Below are 23297 nucleotides of genomic sequence, written 5' to 3'. Positions count from 1 at the left end.
TACTTTACTTCAACTGCCAAGTAAAATTGTGTTAAGTTTGATGCGCCCCCAACATTTAAATCACGTCGAATGACCGATCCTCTTTTCTTGCGCTTTGAAGCCACTAAAGATACAAGGCTTTAAGAAAATATAAAATATTCTAGCTTCAGGATTGAGTCACTCTTACTACAGTATAAGGTGGATTATTTTAGTGAGGTTTCATTGGATTTTCCAAGTTATGGCTGACACTACTGTCTTTGGCCTTTTTTCTGTCCAAGTCTTGTGTTGGTGGGGTTGGTTGGCGAATTGATCGATACTATAGCTAAGTAATTGCGTCTTCATAGCAGTAATAGTCTTGCCTCAAGTAATCCTACTTTGGCTTATTTTTTCGCTGTGTTTTAGTGGGAATTTTGCAGAAATGCCTCTTTGGGTTTGAAATGTTAACTAGGGGAAAAACTTCGGTCGAATCAATATTTGGCAGATGACTTCCTAACACCTCACCACTGTGAGTTCAGTGTTTATTGATTTAATTGTCTTTCAATCCAACCAATCTATTTCCTAAAAAGTTTCTCATGAGTTTAAAAAATTTAAGCCATTTTCTTTATGTGCATGTGTCATTTGAAATGAATGGTGTCAGCTTTTTTCTGTCTATTTAGTCGAAGTACACGATGAAGCTCGCAGATTAACAGAATCAAACTTTCACTGGTTCTTCAAACACGAGACAAGTGATACACCAAATGGCTAGTTACTCAAGGGGCTGGAACTCCAAGTTTCTTTGGACTGCTATAATCTGTTGTACTCAAGGTGCCCCCCCTTCCCTCAAGAGTATCTATGAATGAACCTCTCTTCTGAGGCCGAGTTTCACAAGAAAAACTTACTAATTTAATTATCTCAAAGTTTGTCTCAAGAGATCAATTTACCTTGGCAGGTGATAAATAAAGGGTTGTATCGATCAATTTTTAGATTGATGACATTACCATAGAAACATCATCTCTAACACATTTGAAATGCAGATTTTTTCCAACTTTGGGTTTAAATATCTCTTCATTTACTTATCATTCAGTTTTTGTCACATTACGGAAACGGTATTGCCTGACATTTTGACATGGTTAAAACTCAAGGTTGTTCTGAAAATGGTTTTGCCAGTATTCTCATATTTCTAATTTTTCTAAATATATTTGAGTAGCTCAGCTGACAGATTTTAACAAAACTAGGCTATTTGATAGGAACTGTATGTGGTAAGGATTGAGCCAATTTCAAAAAACATGTACTGAAGGAAATGATAAATCTTGCTCAAAAGTTTTTTTTTTTTGTTACTCCCAAAACATATGGTCATAAAATGACACTTTTCCAAGATTGATATCTGAGCATGCATAAGCTTTAGAATCTTTCATTTTGCAATCTTTCCTCTCACTGTTTTCTTTTCTGTCAACTTCTTTGAAAGGCATTGTAAACAGACCTATCAACAGTATGGGTATGTTCACTGGAAACCTTAGAGTCTATTTCATAAAACTGCATTGTTCTATACTGTTTTAATACACCTTTTTAGATGACAATCGTGCAGTCATAGGGAGCCGTCATATTTGTTTTGCATGGTGACAATTTTAAAGCTCATGCTATTTTCACATTCAGATCTAGTGCGGTAAAAACCCAATGGAGCCTCCATAAAATTTATTACAGGTTAAAATGTATTCAAACTAGTTTGACTTGCATTTCACCTTGCAATACATGTCTTGATCCTGAAATTCTTATTTCTTGAGATTGATGACAAGAATTAACTTTAATGTTCTCTGTTGGTAAAAGAGATATGAAGTTGCCCAATAGTTAGTACAGTAACTATAGACAGATTGGATGGCAGTGACATTTACTGTGGCAAGCTGTTATTCAAGAGATTGTCATTTACATACTAGAAGCTCACCGCTGGTTTAAATTATCAGCCTTTCATTCTTTCTACACAACTTGCCTAACTAGCTTATTCTTTGTGTGAGTTGTGTCCGTATACTTAATTTGTAATTTGATAATTGCCAAGAATGATTTTAGTGAAAGTCTTGTCCAGAGTTCATCAGAAACAGATATGAGAAGTGATCAGTTGAAATAATTTTATGGTCTTAAAGAGTGTTTGAGCTTCCAGGATGAGAGATGAGTTATTTCTTAAGTGAGTGATATAGAATTGCCTGCCATGAAATAGGCAGAGCCAAGCCCCTTTCTTTAAAATAGGCAGTCAAGCTGGTGCTGGCACTGAGGCATAAAATGGAGGTTCAAAGTGTTCTTTTGACTCAAGTCTCAGTTCTCTAAAATCTTTTAAAGTGTAAATCATCCATTTATATTAAGGCTTCTAAAAAGCTCATGTTCATGTTATTTTAATCTGACCTTGTTCAGTCTTGTTCCCAGGGGATACAGGGTTTGGGAAGATGTTTGATATCCATCCTCACTGATACTTTTAGTTGTACATGCAGGTTCTTTGTTGTTTGGCTTCTAATAAGAGTCTTCTCAGACCATCAGATTGTCAGACTTTTTATTCTGAAGCTGAGTATTCCATTTGAGGCAGAGTATGTGTACTCCTGCTCTGGTATACAAGTAGAGAGAATGGGACTCAATTATTGCTGGTCACACTTTTGAGCCCCTTGCTGTCAGGTGGCTAGTGCAAAATGTTAAGAATCGCATGCAGCCCAAAGCTCAGTCAAGAGGCAAAAAAGTTAACCTGTGAAGTGTAAGGGGAATGAAATCCTCACAAACCTTCAGGGGTTGAGTTCTTTGCCTTGGTTTAAGGCAGGGATCCCATTATGCAATAAGCAGTGGCCTTTCTTGTCTTTCTACACACCTCTCCAGTTATGATGTAATTCTCATCTGTTGAGGTTGAGGGGAAGTTTGACCAAAATGGAGTATTTGAATTTTAAATGAAATATTCCACATCACCAACCATATATGATGATATTCCAAGACTAATGATTGAAAAGAAGTTTCTGTACTTTGACTATCTTACTTTTCTTTACTTGACATTGACCCTTTGTGTGTCAATAATTGGCACTACCAGTTGTGAATCATGTCAAAAAAATTTTGACCTAAAGTGAACTTCTGCTAATTTTTATTTGCTACTAAAATTGCAAGTTTACTGCATTAGAAGTTGAAGCTGTAGAAAATGTTCCCATAAAAGTGAATACTTTAACTGTTCTACACCAATTTTAGAAAGCAATGATATGTTAAAAATTGACTTTCCATTGCGCCTATACTTTTTGACAGGCTTCCAGCATCCTTGACAAAACATATGCATGCTTTGCATGCAAGAGGTATTTTTTGGATGGGCGGGCTGAGATGGGGCACTGATAAGTAACTTATTTTTTTCAATTGTGTAAAAGAATCAAAGTGGCTGTAAGCCACTGAACTCAGATTATGGTGAATGAAAGGCTGGAAACGAACTTTTTGTATTAGTTCATAGCTCAGGGGGTCCATATCCAGGAAAATTTTTACAATGCTGTCTTGTATACTTTTCTTTGACATCTATCTTGCACTTTTTTATATAACATTTATTGAGTTGTGTTTTGACTTCTTAATCTGAATGATAAGTGTTAATGAGACAAAGATTATCAAGGGGTGCCTCCTGGCACTGTAATTAATTCTTTTTTCCTCAAGCATGAGGTTGCGCAAAATCACGTGACCTAAGCGCCACTAATGTAATGGCATGCAAGGCATGTAAACAACAAAAGATACCCAAAAAACCTAACAGAATGTCAATGTTCAGTTGTGACATTCTCCTCCCAGCGTTCAATTAAATTGGGTGGAACACTCCTCTAGTAACACCAACTTCCCTACTTGTTTCTTGTATTCTGCAGCTTTTGTTTTAAAATATGCTTTTGGTTATAAGGTCCGAGCATTAATACCAATAATAGTTGACAATTATTCAATGAAGTGGGGGTGAATAGTGGTGGAGAAATATCTGCTGCATTTTCCGACTCTGAGGCAAGTAACTGTTTTGGTATACACCACACAGAAAATATAAAGTAAGAAAATATTTGACTTCTGTCAGTATACTGAAAAATGGTTGGGAATTAAATTGTTGAAGCACAATTTTGTCTCTTTGGCTGCTATAGAGGGGAACAGTACTTGCTAATCACTTCTGATAGATTACAATAAAAGATATTAATCCCTCGTCCATGCAATGTTCTCAAACTTTTGTAAACTCAGAGAACAGTGTTTCCTTCTGCAGATTGTTGAAAAAATGTATAATAAGACAATGACAATTTGATTTTTGCATAATATCATGCTCAGTGGATGCTTGTTGCATGGAAGTTGAACCTGTACAACTACTTTACATCTGTTCAGTCTGCCAATACACATTAGGGCTATTCCACATGAGACATGAAAATTTGACAGATTTTCAAATTCAAAATATGAGAGCCAAACTTACTTTTAATGAAAGCTTATACATAGTTCTATAAGAATCCGAATCTAAATTGGCAGTAGTGGCCATGCCCAGGGTGTGTGATGCCATTGTTTTTTAGGGTTTTTAGTAACTGAATAAGCCATTTTACATACCAGTATCTAAATTGCTATATCTCAAAGAAATTGATTGCCATGAATCAGATTTTGAGATCTTAACTACCCACTAGGATGAGCCTTTCAATGCCAAAAGAAAAAAATTCTCAAACATTTAATGCCTCAGATGTACAAAGACATAGAAAGTGTTGGGGATGTGACCTTCAGGGTATGATTCAGAGCAACATCTATCTAATTTCTATGTAGGTTCTCAACTGTTTTAGGTCTTATTTATGCTGCTCTTATTGTTAAGTATTATGATAATTTTGACACCCCAGCTTGCTCAAATTTGTCAACTATTTAAGAGATATCGGGTTGCAGACGTGACAGTTGCGGACATGACACATTTGTAAAAACCCAGAAAACCTCATAAATTTTTTAAACATGAGAAGATATGTTGATATTTAATGACAGCAAATGGTAATTATAGACATATTATGATATATGTAAAGCTAACACTTTTTTACAATTTTCCAAAAATATATAAATGCCCTTTGATGTACAAAATGACCTAGATCATCAAAGTTTTTATATTTTATTTGTTATTTATTTCCCAGTTTACAGATAAAAGCAATAAAAACAGCATTTTTACTTCAGTGGCATTACTCTGAACGTTATTAGTGGTGACAATGAAAGGCTCTTTCTTGAACATCCCCAAAATGTCACGTCCGCAACAAATTTTGGTCATGTCCACAACACAACATTTTTATTCTTTATTTTTATTATTTGTTATTTATTTCCCAATTAACAGATAAAAGCAATAAAAATAGCATTTTTACTTCAGTGGCATATTACTCTGAACGTTATTAGGGGTGAATGAAAAGCTCTTTCCTGAACATCCTCAAAATGTCACGTCCGCAACAAATTTTGGTCACATCCGCAACACAACATTTTTGTTAATAAATCCATGGTAACAAGTAATTTCTATAATATCTTTTCAGATTTATAAAGCACAATTACTATAATTGCATTTAGTATATGCAGTTTTTTTAAAAGGTTTTCAATTCACAGGAAATTTGAAGTAACCGAGAGCAATTCAAATCAATGGTTGTTTTAGGAGTCACATCCGCAACACACTTTGAAAAATATTTTTCTCTGGATCTCTAAGAGATAGTCAAAATTTTTTCTGGCAAAATAAAAGGTACTTCAAGGGTAATTTTATGACATGACTCATTTCAATTCAAATAGTGTGGATCTGGCTTTAGAAGACATTTAATACCCAAATTTTGCCTGTAAATGTCACGTCCGCAACGTGGAATTGACCATTAGACAGAAAAATGATAATGAAAAATATTTTACTTTTATTATTGCAGCAGTGAAAGAGTTTTAATGGTATCTACTTTTTCTTTACCAGGAGCCTTCATTCCGTTTCTTTTCATAACACTGTTTGTGACCATAGTGTCAGTTCTTGCTGAAGAAAGGGTTTTCAATACCATCACTTCACCAAAGGCCTTTTACATTATCGGTAGCTGTCATGGCCTGGCTGTGGGGTGTTTGGTCTACCTGGTTAATAACAGTGTCATCTCGATCACAAATACAACTGATCATACAGCATTAGAGATATGCTGGCACTTCGTGGCATCCTATTCCTTGTGTGTTGTCCTGTGTAATGCTGTCTTCAACTGGAGTCGTAATCTGCTTGCTGTGGCTTCCACAGTTGGGAGACAAGGTATCATGAGATTTGAACATGAATTGAAGTATTCTTTTGTTTTTTCATTCCCTTTTGGTGAGACACTGTATGCAAAGGGAATGACCTCTGTGTGGGTTCATTGAGGCTGATATTTCCCTGTAAATTGCTGGTGCCAATTTGAAGCCCTTTGAAAACTTGTTTTGTTTTAAAGATTCTGAAATGTAGATTTACTGAAAACTTAAATTTAAGGTACAAATGTTTTATTGTTGTTGTTGTTACTATTATTAATATTATTATAATTGAAATTTCATGTTTTCTTGTGGATAAAGTTAAGTCCTGCTTGGTGAAGTCTGTTTAGCTTTTCAACTCCTAAAATTTATCATCTAGCAATGAAGTTACTTCTCTTAATAGTTTATCCATTAAATCAGGCAATGTGAATAAATGGACTTAAGAGCTGAAAGACAAACAATCTTTAAGTTCCATTACTAGATGTAAAAACTGACTTGTATTTGCAAATAACTGCATTCTTAACAGTGAGAATAGAGGGTGTGGTGAAAGAAGGTGTACCAACAGACAGAGAAATTGCTGAACTTGCTTCACACATTGTGGAAATCTGGAAACGTCTCAGCCGAGCTTTGGGCATCCAAGAAATCATCATAGTACAGATACAGATTGATGAAGATAATGCGTACGAAAGGGCATTCTCATGTTTAAATAAGTGGCGTCAAATGATGGGAGGTCAGGCAAATTATGAAGCTCTGGCTCAAGCTTTGGGGCGCGAGGAGATAGCAAGAAATGATTTGATTCAAAGATTTTGTTATGCTGTTTCGGAAGAACCAGATGGTAAAGTGTTACTTGTTTATAAAAGTTTTTTCTTTTGACAATAACACCCCACATTACTACTGGATTAAAACTACTTCCAATTTTTGATGATTATACAAATCATATATATCTTTCTTATTTAATTTCAGGGGCCGATGGCAACCCACAGGATGGCACAGCTGCATAGGTCAGAAAGTCCAACTCCCACTGCTCAATGGGAATAGTTCGGCTCATGAATTGAATCTCACATTTTTCTCTATTTAGTTAAGACTTCTTACATATGATAACTCGTCTTAGTAGTTGCAGTGAATTTTGCTGATTTATGTATAAGAAAAGCTTTTATATCCTCAGAAATTAGCTAATTTGAAAAAGTTTTTATAAGAAAACTCTAATAAATTTTACAAGGTTGCGTGTTGATGCCAATATTATGTTTCAGTGCAGTGGTTAACCTCCTTAACTCTTACCTGTTCTATTTTAAGCCGTTTTGCAAAGCGCTATTTGAGCCTGGGATTTCCTAACATACAGCGAGGTGACATGTTATTAAAAACAAACCTTTTTTATTCAAACCATTTACTGCATTACGTTCACTTGGACGACAGAGCGAAAGACTTGCGAACGACTACATCACCTACGCAAGCACTTTCACGCGAATACGACAACAACTCTGGTTCAATCACCGCTGTAAAGATCACGGCCTTGTTCCGGCCGGGCTCAAACTTAAGCCCCCGTTGAACACACAGGAGGCCATCCAGATCGTCAAAGCCACCTGCAGACGACTGGTCAAAGCGCGGATAAATGATTGTCACAGAAGACTCAAACGCCACAGAAACAAACTACGACAACTACACGACCAACTGAAACAGCTGATACCAACTGACCTACTTGACACCGTTACGACAATTGCCGACAAACGAGCCAACAAGACGACTGAACGCGCACGCACTGGACATCAACAAAAATTGAAACGACTGCTACGCGACAAAGAAGAGAGACGAAGCAAACCGGACGACAACTGGGTAAGTAACATTTCTCCTCGTTCCTTAGACAAGACTGAAACTCAGGTACTATCATACGGACTAAAACACTCAGTAACACTTAAACGCATACCGACCGAGGCTATTGTATCTAGTGTTGAGGAGGCCCTGTCTCGGCAACGAGAGCTATCTGAGCCGACCAAGGATAACATCAGAAGCAGAATTGCCTCGATCCACTATACAATCAACGTCACTACATGACAGCAACTTGACTAAAGACGAACAACGCGCACTGAAACGACTGAGAAACGACGAGAACGAAGTCATCCTACCAGCCGACAAAGGACGAGTTACTGTTGTTATGGACAAAACTGACTATCACGACAAAATGGACGCACTAGTTAACGACAAACGAACCTACGAAGAACTGAAACGTGACCCAACTCCTGCACTTCAACGTAAACTCAACAGTAAACTACTGACACTCAAGAAAACGAACGTTTTTGACACCCAACGGTACTATCGACTGAGGTACTCGGTACCACAGCCACCGAAACTCTACGGTTTGCCGAAACTACACAAACCTGGTTTTCCGATGCGACCTATTGTTTCTTTCTGTGGCTCTCCCACCTACCAACTATCCAAGTACCTGACGACAACACTACAACCGCTAACCGACAAATCCAGACATAAACTACAATCCACTGAAGACTTCATTAACGCTACCAAGACTGTTCAGATACCTGACGACTACAAACTAGTGTCATTTGATGTGAAATCACTGTTCACAAGTATTCCACTTCAATTGGCATTACAATGCACCGAGACTGCAATCCGACAATCTACCGACCCACTACCGCTACCGACAGACGACATCATGGACTTGCTAAACATTTGCCTAACGTCTACTTACTTTCAGTACAACGGTAAACACTACAGACAATTACACGGCACTGCCATGGGGTCTCCAGTTTCTGTTGTTATAGCAGAAATTGTGATGCAGAACATCGAGGAACGCGCCCTTTCGACTTGCGGACAAACGATACCGCTTTGGTTACGTTACGTTGACGACACATTCACCGCCGTTCGACACGACGAAATTGACGCATTCCACCACCACCTTACTGAAAAAAACACTGACATACAGTTTACCAGAGAAGTCGAAGAAAATGGCAAACTTCCTTTTCTAGACTGCCTGGTAAGCCACAACGACAACTCATTACGGACGACAGTTTACAGGAAATCGACACACCGACAGATTACTAGACGAGTCATCCTACAACCCTACATCACACAAAGCCACAACTATCAGAACTCTAACACGATGCGCACAACTAGTCTGCGACTCGACAAACAGCTTATCCGACGAGAACAAATACCTTCACCGTGTTTTAACGAAGAACAACTACAACAACGACTTCATCCGACGAAACACTTATCGACCCACTACCACTACCGAAACAAACGACACCGCAACCCCTACGACCACAGCAACCATACCGTACATAAAAGGCATGTCTGAAAAGATCTCGCGCATCTTACTACCCTTCAATATCCGCGTCGCCCACAAACCCATCACCACACTACGTCAGTCACTAACCAACGTTAAAGACAAAGACGAACCTAGGAACAGACAGGGAACGATTTATAACATCAATTGTTCCGACTGCCAAGCCTCCTACATCGGTGAGACTGGCAGAAACCTCACAACAAGACTGACTGAACACAGACGGGCGACGTGGAAAGGTGATGTCAGCAATCACATTGCTGAACACCATCGACTTACCAACCACAACATTGGCTGGGACTCTGCGCAATGCCTCACCTACAGCACTGACTATTTTTAACGACTGACTCTGGAAAGCTGGTTTACTAACTTAGAACAGACTCCCCTAAACAGATGTCAACAACTACCCGCTCCATACAAACGACTCATTCACGACATAAACATCACAAACGACCGAAAAAGAACGACCTAACTCTACCGACGGCTCGAAACAGACCAATCACGACCGACTTACGTCACTTGAGTCTTAGAGCCAATAACATCACGGCAAAACCAACCGATCATTTCACACGAACTGGAATAAGAACATTCTACTGACAAAAATCATTCACTTGACTCTGATGATGACTTCCGCACAGGTTGTCGAAACGTCAGTCACTAGCACCGACAACAGTCCTTCTCAGGACTACACTCACCCGGACGATCAGACTACACCTTAAAACCTTTTTTCATTGAAAAATTGATTAAAGAGAGTTTTCTGGTCGCACTGTCAAAGAAACCAAAATAAAAAGGTTTTGTTCGCAAGCACAAATATCTTTTAGATTCGACTCTGAGACAGTAAGGCACGCATTAAAGTGATTCTAAGAAGGACTCAAAGCATATTAATGCCCAAGAACGTAAACCATACTACTATTGTTATCATTAAGGACGGCATTGAGAAAGCCAAAACTGAAAAAATGACAGCTAAACAGTTCGAACAATCGCGTGAGCGGGCTTAAATGAGGGGTATCGAACGGTCCCATTCAATTTAAAAGATCCCGTAAAACTTGGCATTTGCTCGAACTGCTCGCAAAAATTAAACGGGAGCTCGCTTGCTCGTGGTCGCAAAATTTTTGGAACTACTCGCATGCTCGCATTCTCGTTAACTTGTTCTCGACTGCACGAAATTTCGTTAATCCTGCTTCGTAGTTATTTTTATACATATATAAACGATAAAGCAGTTATAATATGGTTAAAACAAAAAGGTTGAAAGTTCCTTACTTCTGGCTACAGTCTTTCTTCAAGAGTTCAGCCGGTGGCTTATTTGGAGGCGCTGTATGTATTATCGGGAAAACGCACGAAGCTCTTTGACAAGCATTTCGTTGATTGGTTTATTCTTTAGCATATTTGACCGTCACAGGCTTTCTGCTTGAGAGGGGTTCAGTTCCGCAGTTTAAATATGTGATCTTTCATCTATTGACTTGTTTCTTCATCATCTACGGGTATATTACAAACTCACAACGTGACCAGCTCCCAGTAGGGTTAGCTTGATTGCTTAGTTGGCGTTCTTATCCCGTTCAGGCAGATAAAAAAAGAAGGCCTGGTCGCAGGTTGTTAACAAGTACCCAAAATATTTCATTTCTGTTAATACTTGTTGGTTTTGCTCGTATCCTCAATAGATTTCCTTTCATTACTTGAAGCTAGCCTTAAAATTGTTGTTTCTTGGACCAGTTTCCCGGGTATTTTTCCTAATGACTTAAACCCTCTTTCATTTGAACAAGGAAACATGACCGTAACACGATCTATTTACCAGGAAATTCTGATAAATTAAGAGGAAGCTCGACATGACGGGAGGTGATATAATCTTGTGTGGAGACAACATTACTTGCGAACCTATGTTCATCTATTAAATTCCCAGTTTATTAGCAAATTTTCAGGGTTTGTAGATATGATGGATTTTCCAGTGGGCAATGTGAAATAAAATGAACGGAGTCTATATTTTTAAACAGTGTACTCGGATCGCATTTTGTAGTGGTTTTTTCAACCTTGGAAGCATCCTGGCTACTAGCTTTTACATAATCTCATGCCAAACGGTGGCATGAGATTAAACACCCGATTAAACAAAACAGCATTAATAACAACCCTCGGTCGTTTGGGCTTCACCGGCTCAGGGAAGTTCTCAAATGAAATGTTGCTTTAATCATTTTGATCAAAAACCTTAGGCTTAGCCAAACGAGGAGACATGTCTAGAAACTATGTTTCCATGTCGTACGGAAACACGAAATGTAAGAGTTCTTTACGAAAGGCAATCATCCAATGAATCATATTCATTTTAAATGGTCAGGAGTGAAAGCAGAGCGGATAGATTCTGCCAATCACTAATCCCCCTCCTCCTGTTTCTAAGACTCACTTTGTTTTCTATCGTAAGTCAGTAGGAGGGCTTTTGCCCGTTTAAAAATACCACAACAGGCCTAGGTGCTAAGCTGGATTTTTACATGCACATTACCAAAGGGAACGAGCAGGAGTGGAAGCAGGCCATTGCTATATACGTTCCAGTCAGTATCCTCATCAACACCCAACCAAAGACTTTTAAATTCTACGGATCAGGAATTTATTATGACTCTGACTGCAGTAAGGAGGGAGGCCTTGGGATTTTCGGTTTTGCGGTTTTGACTGTTTTTTAAATCGATTTTTGGGCCGAAAAGGTTCGGTTTTTTGTTTTTGATGTCCAGAGCGGTTTGAGGATTTTACGTGTTTTGGATTCGGTTTTCGGTTTTCACGAAAACCCTGATGCAGTTTTCGGTTTTGCTGCCTTTTTCGTCGGTTTTTGGGTTTTGGAGGTTTTTTTCTCTGGTTTTGCGGTTTTCCAGAGGCCCCAATGCCCCCCTCAGTAAGTAATTTACACGTATTGTAATTTGAAGTGCCCCTGAGACGAAAATTGACCATTTTATTTTGGGCTTATTTGTTTCCAGAATGTTGAATTGAGTCGAGTTAAAGCAATTTTCGCCATCAAAAACTAAAACAAAAAACAAAAAACAAAAACAAACAAAAACGCCTTCGATGACCAATTTTTACTGCTTCAAAGTCCGTCGTCCAAAAATCGTCCGCCATTCCTTTGACCCTCAGAGTGACTAGCATCTGATCTCTACTTACAATGTAACCTTTGATTCAAAATATTGAAGTTGCAAGAATAAAAGAAAATGATCAGCACCTTGAAAAGCTCTCGATTGTTTAAGAAAAACTCCTTGTCAGCACCTGAGAACGTGTATGAAGAACAGTACGGAGAATTCATATACTGATATTAGGGTATAATTAGTTGAAGGATTTCATTCACGAGGTAGGATTCTTCCTAACCAGTGAAGGTGGCCAATTTGATGAGTTACCTATCCTCGCTTTCAGCTCATGCATTGGATCACGCGGCCTTAGCTGTCGGATATGGAGTTGAAAAGGGTGAACCCCATTGGCTGATTAAGAATTCTTGGTCAAAAGCTTGGGAAAATGAGGGATATATCAAGATCGCCATGAAAAATGGCAATTGTGGTGTTCTGCAGAAGGCTGTCGGCGTGGTCAGGATCAAAGATGATTAAATTGAAAGAATTGGTGTTTGATATAAGAACACGTCGTTAGCAGAGTCTGATCAGTTTCCTCTCTCTTTTGATGAGGTGACTATGAACACAAACAGCATTTTTGTCTCAGGCTTTTTTGGAGCACCTGCTGTAGTCGTCGGGCGGGTAATAGTTCAGAGCACCTTCGTCGGGTATCAGAAATTTCCCAAGAAGGTGTATAGATGGCTTGGTAGAGCTACTTTATTTAGAAGCTTGATCGTCTTTTTTTTGTGGCTTATTTGTACTTTATTCGTAACTTAGTCGTAGGCTTAGCTTTGTCGTACTACATTCGTAGCTTAGACTTGACTATATTCGTTGGCTTAGTCGTGCTATATTTGTGGCTTAGTTGTATTTTATTCGTAGCTTTGTTGTACTACATTCGTAACTTAGATGTGACTATACTCTTGGCTTAGTCGTGCCATGTTTGTGGCCTTATCGTATTATTTTCGTAGCTCGGTCGTACTACATTCGTAGCCTAGTGTCCTTATCGAAATTCGTAGAGTAGTCATATTTTGCTCGCGACGCAGTTTCGCTGGGCTCTTATCAAGATCTTACGGCATTCAATGCAACGTAGCTACAGGTCGCACTATATTCTTGACAGTCCTCAACATTTGATAGTTTCCATTCTGCAGTCTCAACGCTCCGTCATATTAAGTCAAGGTAAGATGAATTGGCTTAAGTAGTGTTTACGGTTGCCTGAGGTTAATTTCCGACACAAAAAATGTTATGCTGCTGTTGTCTGAATGTTCATCGGTGCTCGAATAATTGGCCTGTGAAACTTTCTTTTTTCAAAATTCGCTACAGTCTTTTCTGCTGACAAGTTGTTCAGTTAAAGAGAAATGCACATTCTGTCTTTTGTTGTTGTTCACACGGCTTTCAGATGTGTTTTGTAAAGCAAGTGCCCTAAAGTAAGTCACAGTACTATCAATAATAACTATGTAAAGCATTGATTTTGTAATCATGATTGTTTACGTATTTTTTGTATGCCATGTTTGTACAAAGACTAACCAGCCGCACCAGTAAAGGGCCCAAAATAATTGGGAATGTACCGTTAATACACCAGTTAAACTGAAGTATTAAACATGAAAATGAATATTGAATTAAACTTTGTAAGAAATGTTGCATATTGTCAACTTACTGCTTTTTTCCTGCGCTCTATTCCTGTTCTAAATACCCCAGCGATGTTCCTCCTTGTTATCGCAGGGCGCTTTGCGCCATAAACTTTCATAGTCTTGTTTTGTTTTTGGCTTCGAGAGATGTTATTTTTAGGGATCTTTCCTGCGTCATTTTAAAAGGAGTACTTCTCGGTGAAGCTTCTGGAAATTTTTGGTCCGTCCCTAATAACAGGGGAAGCTTTGTTACTTAAAGCTAGCATCAGTAGAAGTAAAACTAGGTTCCGCGGTGAGTGATTCTCAGTTTAGTAATGGCTAGCGTTACTCACCACATCATGGCACATATGGATGTCGTTACATCAATATTTGGAGCGGCGGGGAAGTTGATTGGTTGAGTTATCAAAAGCCCGAACCAATCCATCGCCTGATCCTGAATTTATTTAACTTCTCCCGCGTGAGAATAAACGTCTAGTGCCTCTTGTCACACGCAGGGAAAGTTACTAAGGCATAGCTTCTCAACAAGATTTTGCAATGTCGCCGTATTATGGCTGCTGGGATCCTGATATGGATTCAAACCATGGGCAAGGTGATACCAGCCATGACAAAGGTAAGTTTGACTTTGCTGTAGTTTGAGTTGAATATAAATGCGGCGAAGAAATGTGCCCTACAACCCTTATTAAGTTTTCCCGCAATTGTCAGTCCTTTGCCTCTCTTTCACATTTCAAATATATTATTTTTAAATAACTTACTTCAAATTGAAATTTGTCAGACTTTTGGCACTGACTGAATTTCTCAATTTGCGAAGACTTGCTGTTAAGTTTTGGCGTATATGCTTGCATGTTGGTCTTAGAGAACACTTGCTCGCGCTGAGTCAAAGTTTAAATGTACATGGTGTTTGTATTTTGGTTTATTTTGCTTGCTCGGTAGAGCATGTTCTACTCGTTAACCATAGACTACGTTACCTATGCATAGTGACATGTTTCATACGACATGCATCCTACTCAAGGTATCTAATTTAGTTATGTGCTCATTACTTTCGGACGGTATTTTTTTTTTTTAAATCATTATTATTTATTCAATGAATAGTGTTATATACATCCATCAGTATACTCCGCCAATATCTCCGCTATGAAGCATATTCCTGTGACCAGCGGGATTTGCTTCAGTGAGCATAGGACGGATTGCGCCGTTTGGTAGTTGGCATTTGACCAGCATCGGCCACTCATGGTTGTCTCAAAGGATAGTTTTATTACGCATGCGCAAAGAGAAACTAAATTTGCGAATGTTTTTTGCGTGCCTGTGCGGGTCCGCCACGCTTTGGAATATTTTTCCGAGAGAGATGTTCATCAGCATTATACTTTTGGTGTTTGCTCGCTTTTTGGATGAGGATGTTTGCATAATCAAAGTGCGAACAAAACGCGAAAAAAGCTCGTACATGTGAAGTTTGAAATTTGATTTGCTGAAGATCAAAACATAAACATGAAGAAAAAGTTTGAAATGAAGGTTAGTCTATAAATTTTGATGCCTTACTTTTATGAATCTCGAGTTTCTATGTGAAGTGTTTGATCTGATGAGAAAAGTTAATTTAGAATTACATTTTACTCTACTTCAATTGCCAAGTAAAACTGCGTTAAGTTTGATGCGGCCTCCAACCTTTAAATCACGTCGAATGACCGATCCTCTTTTCTTACGCTTTGAAGTCACTAAAGATAGAAGGCTTTAAGAAAATATAACATATTCTAGCTTCAGGATTGAGTCACTCTTACAACAGTCTAAGGCGGATTATTTTAGTGAGGTTTCGGTGGATTTTCCAAGTTATGGCTAACGCTGACACTACCGTCATTGGCCTTTTTTGCTGTGCAAGTCTTGTGTTGGTGGGGTTGGTTGGCGAATTGATCGATACTATAGCTAGTAAGTAATTGCGTCTTCATAGCAGTAATAGTCTTGCCTCAAGTAATCCGACTTTGGCTTATCTTTTCGCTGTGTTGTAGTGGGAATTTAGCAGAAATGCCCCTTTGGGTTTGAAATGTTAACTTGAGGAAAAACTTCGGTCGAATCAATATTTATCAGATGACTTCCTAACACCTCACCACTGTCAGTTCAATGTTTATTGATTTAATTGTCGTAGAATCCAGCCGGTCTATTTCCTAAAAAGTTTCTCATGAGTTTAAAAATTAAGCCATTTTCTTTGTGTGCATGTGTCATTTGAAACGAATGGCGTCAGGTTTTTTCTGTTTATTTAGTCGAAGTAGACGATGAAGCTCGCAGATTAACAAACTTTCACTGGTTCTTCAAACATGAGACAAGTGATACACCAAATGGTTAGTTACTCAAGGGGCTGGAACTCCAACTCCAAGCTTCTTTAGACTGCTATAATCTGTTGTACTCAAGATGCCCCGCTTCCCTCAAGAGTATCTATGAACGAACCTCTCTTCAGAGGCCAAGTTTCACTAGGAAACCTCAGTAATTTATCTCAAAGTTTATCTTAACAGATCAATTTACCTTGGCAGGCGATAAAAAAAGGGTTCTATTTTTTCTATCAATTTTTAGATTGATGACATTACCATAGAAACATTATCTTCAACAAATTTGAAATGCAAATTTTTCACTTATCATTCAGTTTTTGTCACATTATGGAAACGATATTGCCTGACATTTTGAGATGGTTAAAACTCAAGGTTGTTCTGAAAATGGTTTTGCCAGTATTCTCTTATTTCTAATTTTTCTAAATATATTTGAGTAGCTCAGCTGACAGATTTTATCAAAACTAGGCTATTTGATAGGAACTGCATGTGGTAAAGATTGAGCCAATTTCAAAAAACATGCATGTACAGAAGGAAACACAATAAATCTCGCTCAAAAGTTCCTTTTTTGTTACTCCCAAAAAATATGGTCATAAAATGACACTTTTCCGAGATTAATATCCGAGCATGCATAAACTTTAGAATCTTTCATTTTGCAATCTTTTCCCTCACTGTTTTCTTTTCTGTTAACTTCTTTGAAAGGTATAACAGACCTATCAACAGTATGGGTATGTTTACTGCAAACCATAAAGTCTATTTCATAAAAACTGCATTGACCTATACTGTTTTAATACACCTTTTTAGACGAAAATCATGCAGCATAGGGAGCCGTCATATTTGTTTTGCATGGTGACAATTTTAAAGCTCATGCTATTTTCACATTCAGATCTAGTGCAGTAAAAACCCTATGGAGCCTCCATAAAATTTATTTCAAATTAAAATGTATTTAAACTAGTTTGACATGCATTTCACTTTGGACTTGCATTTCACCTTGCAATGCATGTCTTGATCCTGAAATTCTTATTTCTTGAGAGTGATGACAAGAATTAACTTTAATGTTCTCTGTTGGTAAAAGAGATGTGAAGTTGCCCAATAGTTAGTACAGTAACTATAGACAGATTGGATGGCAGTGACATTTACTGTGGCAAGCTGTTATTCAAGAGATTGTCATTAGTGCTAGAAGCTCACCACTGGTTTGAGTTATCAGCCTTTCATTCTTTCTACACAACTTGCCTAACTAGCTTGTTCTTTGTGTGAGTTGTGTTAGTACTTTATTGTGATTTTATGGTACAATTGCCAATAATGATTTTGAAAGTCTTGTCTAGATTTCAATCAGAAACAGATATGACTAGTGATCAGTTGAAATAATTTTATGGTCTTAAAGAATGTTTGAGCTTCCAGGATGAGAGATGAGTTATTTCTTAAGTGATTGATATAGAATTGCCTGCCATAAAATAGGCACTGCCAAGCCCCTTTCTTTAAAATAGGCAGCTAAGCTGGTGCTGGCATTGAGGCATAAGATGGAGGTTCAAAGTGCCCTTTTGACTAAGTCTCAGTTCTCTAAAGTCTTTTAAAGTGTAAATCATCCATTTATACAAAGGCATCTAAAAAGCTGTTCATGTTATTTTAATCTGGCATTGTTTAGTCTTGTTCCCAGGGGATACAGGCTTTGGGAAGATGTTTGGTATGCATCCTCACTGATACCATTAGTTGTACAGGTTCTTAAATGTTGTTTGGCTTCTAATAAGAGTGTTCTCAGACTGTCAGATTGTCAGACTTTTTATTCAGAAGCTGAGTATTCCATTTTCAGAGTATGTGTAGTTCAGATGTGGTAGGCAAGTAGAGAGAATGTGATTCAATTATTGCTGGTCACACTTTTGGCTTCCTTGCTGTTAATGGCTTAATTGTGCAAAATGTTAAGAATCGCATGCAGCCCAAAGCCCAGTCAAGAGGCAAAGAACCCAACCTGTGAGGTGTAAGGGGAATGAAGTCCTCACAAACATTCAGGGTTGAGTTTTTTGCCTTGGTCTCAGGCTGGGATTTCATTATGGGATAAGCTGGCCTTCTTGTCTTTGTACACACCTCTCCACATATGATGCAATTCTCATCTATTGAGGTTTAGGGGAAGTTTGAACAAAATAGAATATTTAAATTTGAAATGAAATTTTCCACATCACAAACCATATCTGTACTTTGATTATCTCACTTTTCTTTACTTGACAGTGACTCTTTTTGTGAATGATGTGAAAAAAAATTTTGACCAAAAAAAAATATGTGCTAAAATGTTTATTCGTTGCTAAAATCGCGAGTACACTGCATTAGATGTTTGCAGGTGTAGAAAATGTTCACTTAAAAGTGAATACTTTAACTGTTCTACGCCAATTTGAGAAAGCAGTGACATGTTAAATGACTTTCCATTATGCATGTACTTGTTGATAGGCTTCCGGCATCCTTCACAAAACATATGCCTGCTATGCATGCAAGATGCAAGAGGCATATTTTGGATGGGTGGGCTGTCAGATGGGGCACTGACAAGTACGGTAACTTTTTTTTTTTCAATTCTGTCAAAGAATCAAAGTGGCTGTGAGCCACTGAACTCAGATTGTGGTGAATGAAAGGCTGGAAATGAACTTTTCATAATAGTTCATAGCTTAGGGGGTCCATGTCCACAAAAATTTGTATAATGCTTTCTTGTATACTTACTGTCAATTACTACCACATTTTCCTATCTGCCACATTTACCGATTCTGAGGTGAAAAACTGTTTTGGTATATACCACACAGAAACCACAAAAAAAAAATAGGTGACTTTTGTCAGTATACTGAAAAAGGGTTGGAAATTAAATTGTTGATTTAATTTCCAACCCTTTAATTTTTGCACAATTTTGTCTCTTTGGTTGCTCAGAGGTGAACATGAGTACTTGCTAATCACTTCTGATAGATTATAATAAAAGATATTAATGCCTTGTCCATGCAGTGTTCTCAAACTTTTGTAAACTGGGAGAACAGTGCTTTCTTCTGCAGATTGTTGAAAAATGTATAATGAGACAATGATATTTCACTTTTTGCATGATATCATGCTCAGTGGATGCTTGTTGTATGGAAGTTGAACATGAGTGTTTAACTAATTTGCATCTATTCAGTGTGCCAACAATACAATAGACAGAAAAATGATAATGGAAAACATTTTCCTTTTATTATTGCAGCTGTGAAAGAGTTGTAACAGTATGTACTTTTTCTCCACAGGAGCCGTCATTCTATTTCTCCTTATAACACTGTTTGTGACAATAGCATCAGTCCTTGCTGAAGAAAGAGTTTTCAATGCCTTCACTTCATCAAAGGCCTTTTACATTATTGGCTGCTGTCATGGCCTGGCTGTGGCGTGTTTGGTCTACCTGGTTAATAACAGTGTCATCTCGATCACAAATACAACTGATCATACAGCATTAGAGGTATGCTGGCACTTCATGGCATCCTATTCCTTGTGTCTTGTCCTGTGTAATGCTGTCTTCAACTGGAATCGTAATCTGCTTGCTGTGGCCTGCACAGGTGGGAGACAAAGTAAAAAGAGAATTGAGCATGAATTGAAGTATTCTTTTGTATTTTCATTCCTTTTGGTGAGAAATTGTCTGTAAAGGGAATGACCACTGTGTGGGTTCATCAAGGCTGATATTTCCCTGTAAATTGGTGATGTTAATTTAAAGTCTATTCAAAACTTGTTTTGTTTTAGAGATTCTGAAATGTAGATTTACTGAAAACCTAAGTTTAAGGTACAAATGTTTTATTGTTGTTACTATTATTAACTATTATAATTAATATTTCATGTTTTCTGATGGATAAAGTTAAGTCCTGCTGGGTGAGGTCTGTTTAAATTGAGATAAGCTTTTCAGCCCCTAAAATTTATCATCAAGCAATGAAGTTACTTCTCTTAACGCACACTGAGTTTAAATAAATTATCCAGCAAATCAGGTAATGTGAATAAATGGACTTATTAGTTGAAAGATGAACCATCTTTAAATTTCATTAGCAGACATAAAAACTGACTTGTATTTGCAAATGACTGCATTCTTAACAGTGAGAATAGAAGGTGTGTTGAAAGAAGGTGTACCCACAGACAGAGAAATTGCTGAACTTGCCGCACACACTGTGGAAATCTGGAAACGTCTCAGCCGAGCTTTGGGCCTCCAAGAAACCATCATAGTACAGATACAGATTGATGAAGATGATGTGTACGAAAGGGCATTCTCATGCTTAAACAAGTGGCGTCAAATGATGGGAGGTCAGGCAAATTACGAAGCTCTAGCTCAAGCTTTGGGGCGCGAGGAGATAGCAAGAAATGATTTGATTCAAAGGTTTTGTTATGCTGTATTGGAAGAACCAGATGGTAAAGTGTGGTTTGTTCATAAAAGATTTTCTTTTGACAATAACAGCCAGCATTACTTCTAAATTAAAACTAATTCCATTTTTTATGATTATGCAAATTATATAATTATATTTTTGTGATTTAATTTCAGGGGCCAATGACAACCCACAGGATGGCACAGCTGCATAAGTCAGAAAGTCCAACTCCCACTGCGGAATGGGAATAATTCAGCTCATGAATTGAATTTCATTTTTTCCTCTATTTAGTTAAGACTTCTAACATATAACTCGTGTTAGTAGCTGCAGTGAATTTTGTTGATTTGTGCAGAAGAAAAGCTTTTGTATCCTTAGAAATGAGCTAATTTAGAAAATTTCTTCTAAGAAAACTCTCTAATAGATTTTACAAGGTTGCGTGTAGATGCAAATATTATGTTTCAGTGCAATGGTTAACCTCTTTAACGTTTACCTTTTGTATTTTAAGCCGTTTTACAAAGCGTTATTTGAGCCCTGGATTTCCTAACATAGAGCGAGGTGACATGCTTTGAAAAGAAACCTTTTTTCATTGAAAAATTGATTAAAGAGAGTTTTCTGGTCGCACTGTCAAAGAAACGCCTAAATAAAAAGGTTTTGTTCGCAAGCACAAATATCTTTTGGATTCGACTCTGAGACACTGAGTTAGGCGCGCATTAAAGTGATTCTAAGAAGGACTCACAACACATCAATGCCCAAGAACGTAAACTATACTACTATTGTTATCATTAAGGACGGCATTGAGAAAGCCAAAACTGAAAAAATGACAACTGAACATCTCGAACAATCGCGTGAGCGGGCTTAAATGAGGGGTATCGAACGGTCCCATTCAATTTAAAAGAGCTCGTAAAACTTGGCATTTGCTCGAATTGCTCGCAAAAATTACACGGGTGCTCGCTTGCTCGTGGTCGCAAAATTTTTGCAACTGCTCGCATGCTCGTATTCTCGTTAACTTGTTCTCGATTGCAGGAAATTTTGTTAATCCTGCTTCGTAATTATTTTTTTACAGAATTTATATAAACGATAAAGCAGTTGTGATATGGTTAAAACAAAGAGGTTGAAACATCCTTACCTCTGGCTTCAGTCAGTCTTCAAGAGTTCAGCCTGTGGCTGACTTGCAGGCGCTGTATGTATTATCGGGAAAACGCACGAAGCTCTATGACAAGCATTTCGTTGATTGGCTTATTCTTTGTCATATTTGATCGTCACAGGCTTTCTGCTTGAGAGGGGTACAGTTCCGCAGTTCAAATATGTGATCTTTCATCTATTGACTTGTTCCTTCATCATCTATAGGTATATCACGAACTCACAACGTGACCAGCTCCCAGTTGGGTTAACTTGATTGCTTAGTTAGCATTCTGATCCCGTTCAGGGAGATGAAAAAAAAAGAAGGCCTGGTCGCAGGCTATAAACCGAGCGGGAGGTCTGTATAGGAGAATCTTGACCGAGATCGCCAGGACAGACCGAACGCAGTGGGGTCTGTACCAGCGACCGAGGTCAAGATTCTCCCAGACAGACCGACCTAGCTCGGTTAATGAGATGTTTCTTATATGGCTGTGTCTCATATCCCAATTTTTTTATTTTCTTTGTACCTTTTTTTTTTCTAGACCGGTCTAGATGCCGGTCTAGATGGAAAAATCTAGACCGCTTTTATTATTAATTTCGGCCAATCAAATTCGTGAATTCGGTAGTTCCCAGTCCTTGTGAGACAGCCATATATAATAGTTACTGGTTTTGCTTGTACCTTCAGTAGATACCCTTTCATTGCTTGAAGCTAGCCTTACAATTGTTGTTTCTTTGATCAGTATCCCGGGTATTTTACCAAATGACTTAAACCCTCTTTCGTTTGAGCAAGGAAACATGACTGTAACACGATCTATTTACCAGGAAATTCTGAGAAATTAAGAGAAAGCTCGACGTGACTGGAGGTGACATAATCTTGTGTGGATTACACATTATTTGCAAACCTATGTTCATCTAATAAATTCCCATTTTTTTTAGCAAATTATCAGGGTTTGAAGATATGATGGATTTTCAAGTGGGTAATCGGAAATAAAATGAACGGAGTCAATATTTTTAAACTGTGTATTCGGATCGCATTTAGTAGCGGTTTTTTCAACCTTGGAAGCTTCCTGGCCACTAGTAATAATAGCTATTATGATCTGATGCCACACGGTAGCATACGAAACCCGATTAAACAAAACAGCATTAATAACAGCCCTCGGTCGTTTGGGCTTCACCAGCTCAGAGAAATTCCTAAATGAAATGTTACTTTAATCATTTTGATCAAAAGCTAATGGCTTAGCTAAACGAGGAGACATGTCTAGAAACTATGTTTCCATGTCATGCGGAAACACGAAATGTAAGAATTCTTCACGAATAGCACCCGCGAAGGTAGAAAGTAATCTAGAGAAATAACACTATTACTAGTACTATTTGATCTTCAGAGATACCACTAGGGT

At 38.0% G+C, this 23297-nt stretch overlaps 2 protein-coding genes across 4 annotated transcripts in view; both read left to right on the top strand.

The window, feature by feature from the left end:
* The window catches only part of LOC148717612 (uncharacterized), a 31610-nt gene extending 10161 nt beyond the window's left edge, over positions 1–21449 (top strand). The window contains exons 1-4 of one of the 3 annotated variants that reach the window (XM_088742879.1): positions 15415–15644; positions 19690–20004; positions 20519–20827; positions 20958–21449. In XM_088742879.1, coding sequence (XP_088599005.1) covers positions 19911–20004; positions 20519–20827; positions 20958–20995 — 441 coding nt within the window. In that variant the 5' untranslated portion in view covers positions 15415–15644; positions 19690–19910 and the 3' untranslated portion in view covers positions 20996–21449. Of the gene's footprint in view, positions 1–15414; positions 15645–19689; positions 20005–20518; positions 20828–20957 lie in introns of those variants that run through there. The other 2 variants (XM_088742881.1, XM_088742880.1) reach the window with 2 other exon arrangements.
* Positions 1–23297, top strand: part of LOC111319012 (uncharacterized) — a 75295-nt gene that overhangs the window by 10991 nt on the left and 41007 nt on the right. The window contains exon 2 of the mRNA XM_088743742.1: positions 5867–6181. Within this exon, the coding sequence (XP_088599868.1) occupies positions 5867–6181 (315 nt within the window). The remainder of the gene's footprint in view (positions 1–5866; positions 6182–23297) is intronic.

Source organism: Stylophora pistillata, chromosome 13 (genome assembly GCF_964205215.1).
Source record: "Stylophora pistillata chromosome 13, jaStyPist1.2, whole genome shotgun sequence".
Taxonomy (NCBI): Eukaryota; Metazoa; Cnidaria; class Anthozoa; order Scleractinia; family Pocilloporidae; genus Stylophora; species Stylophora pistillata.
Note: the sequence above shows the minus strand (reverse complement) of the source record. Positions and strands in the feature narration are given on the sequence as shown.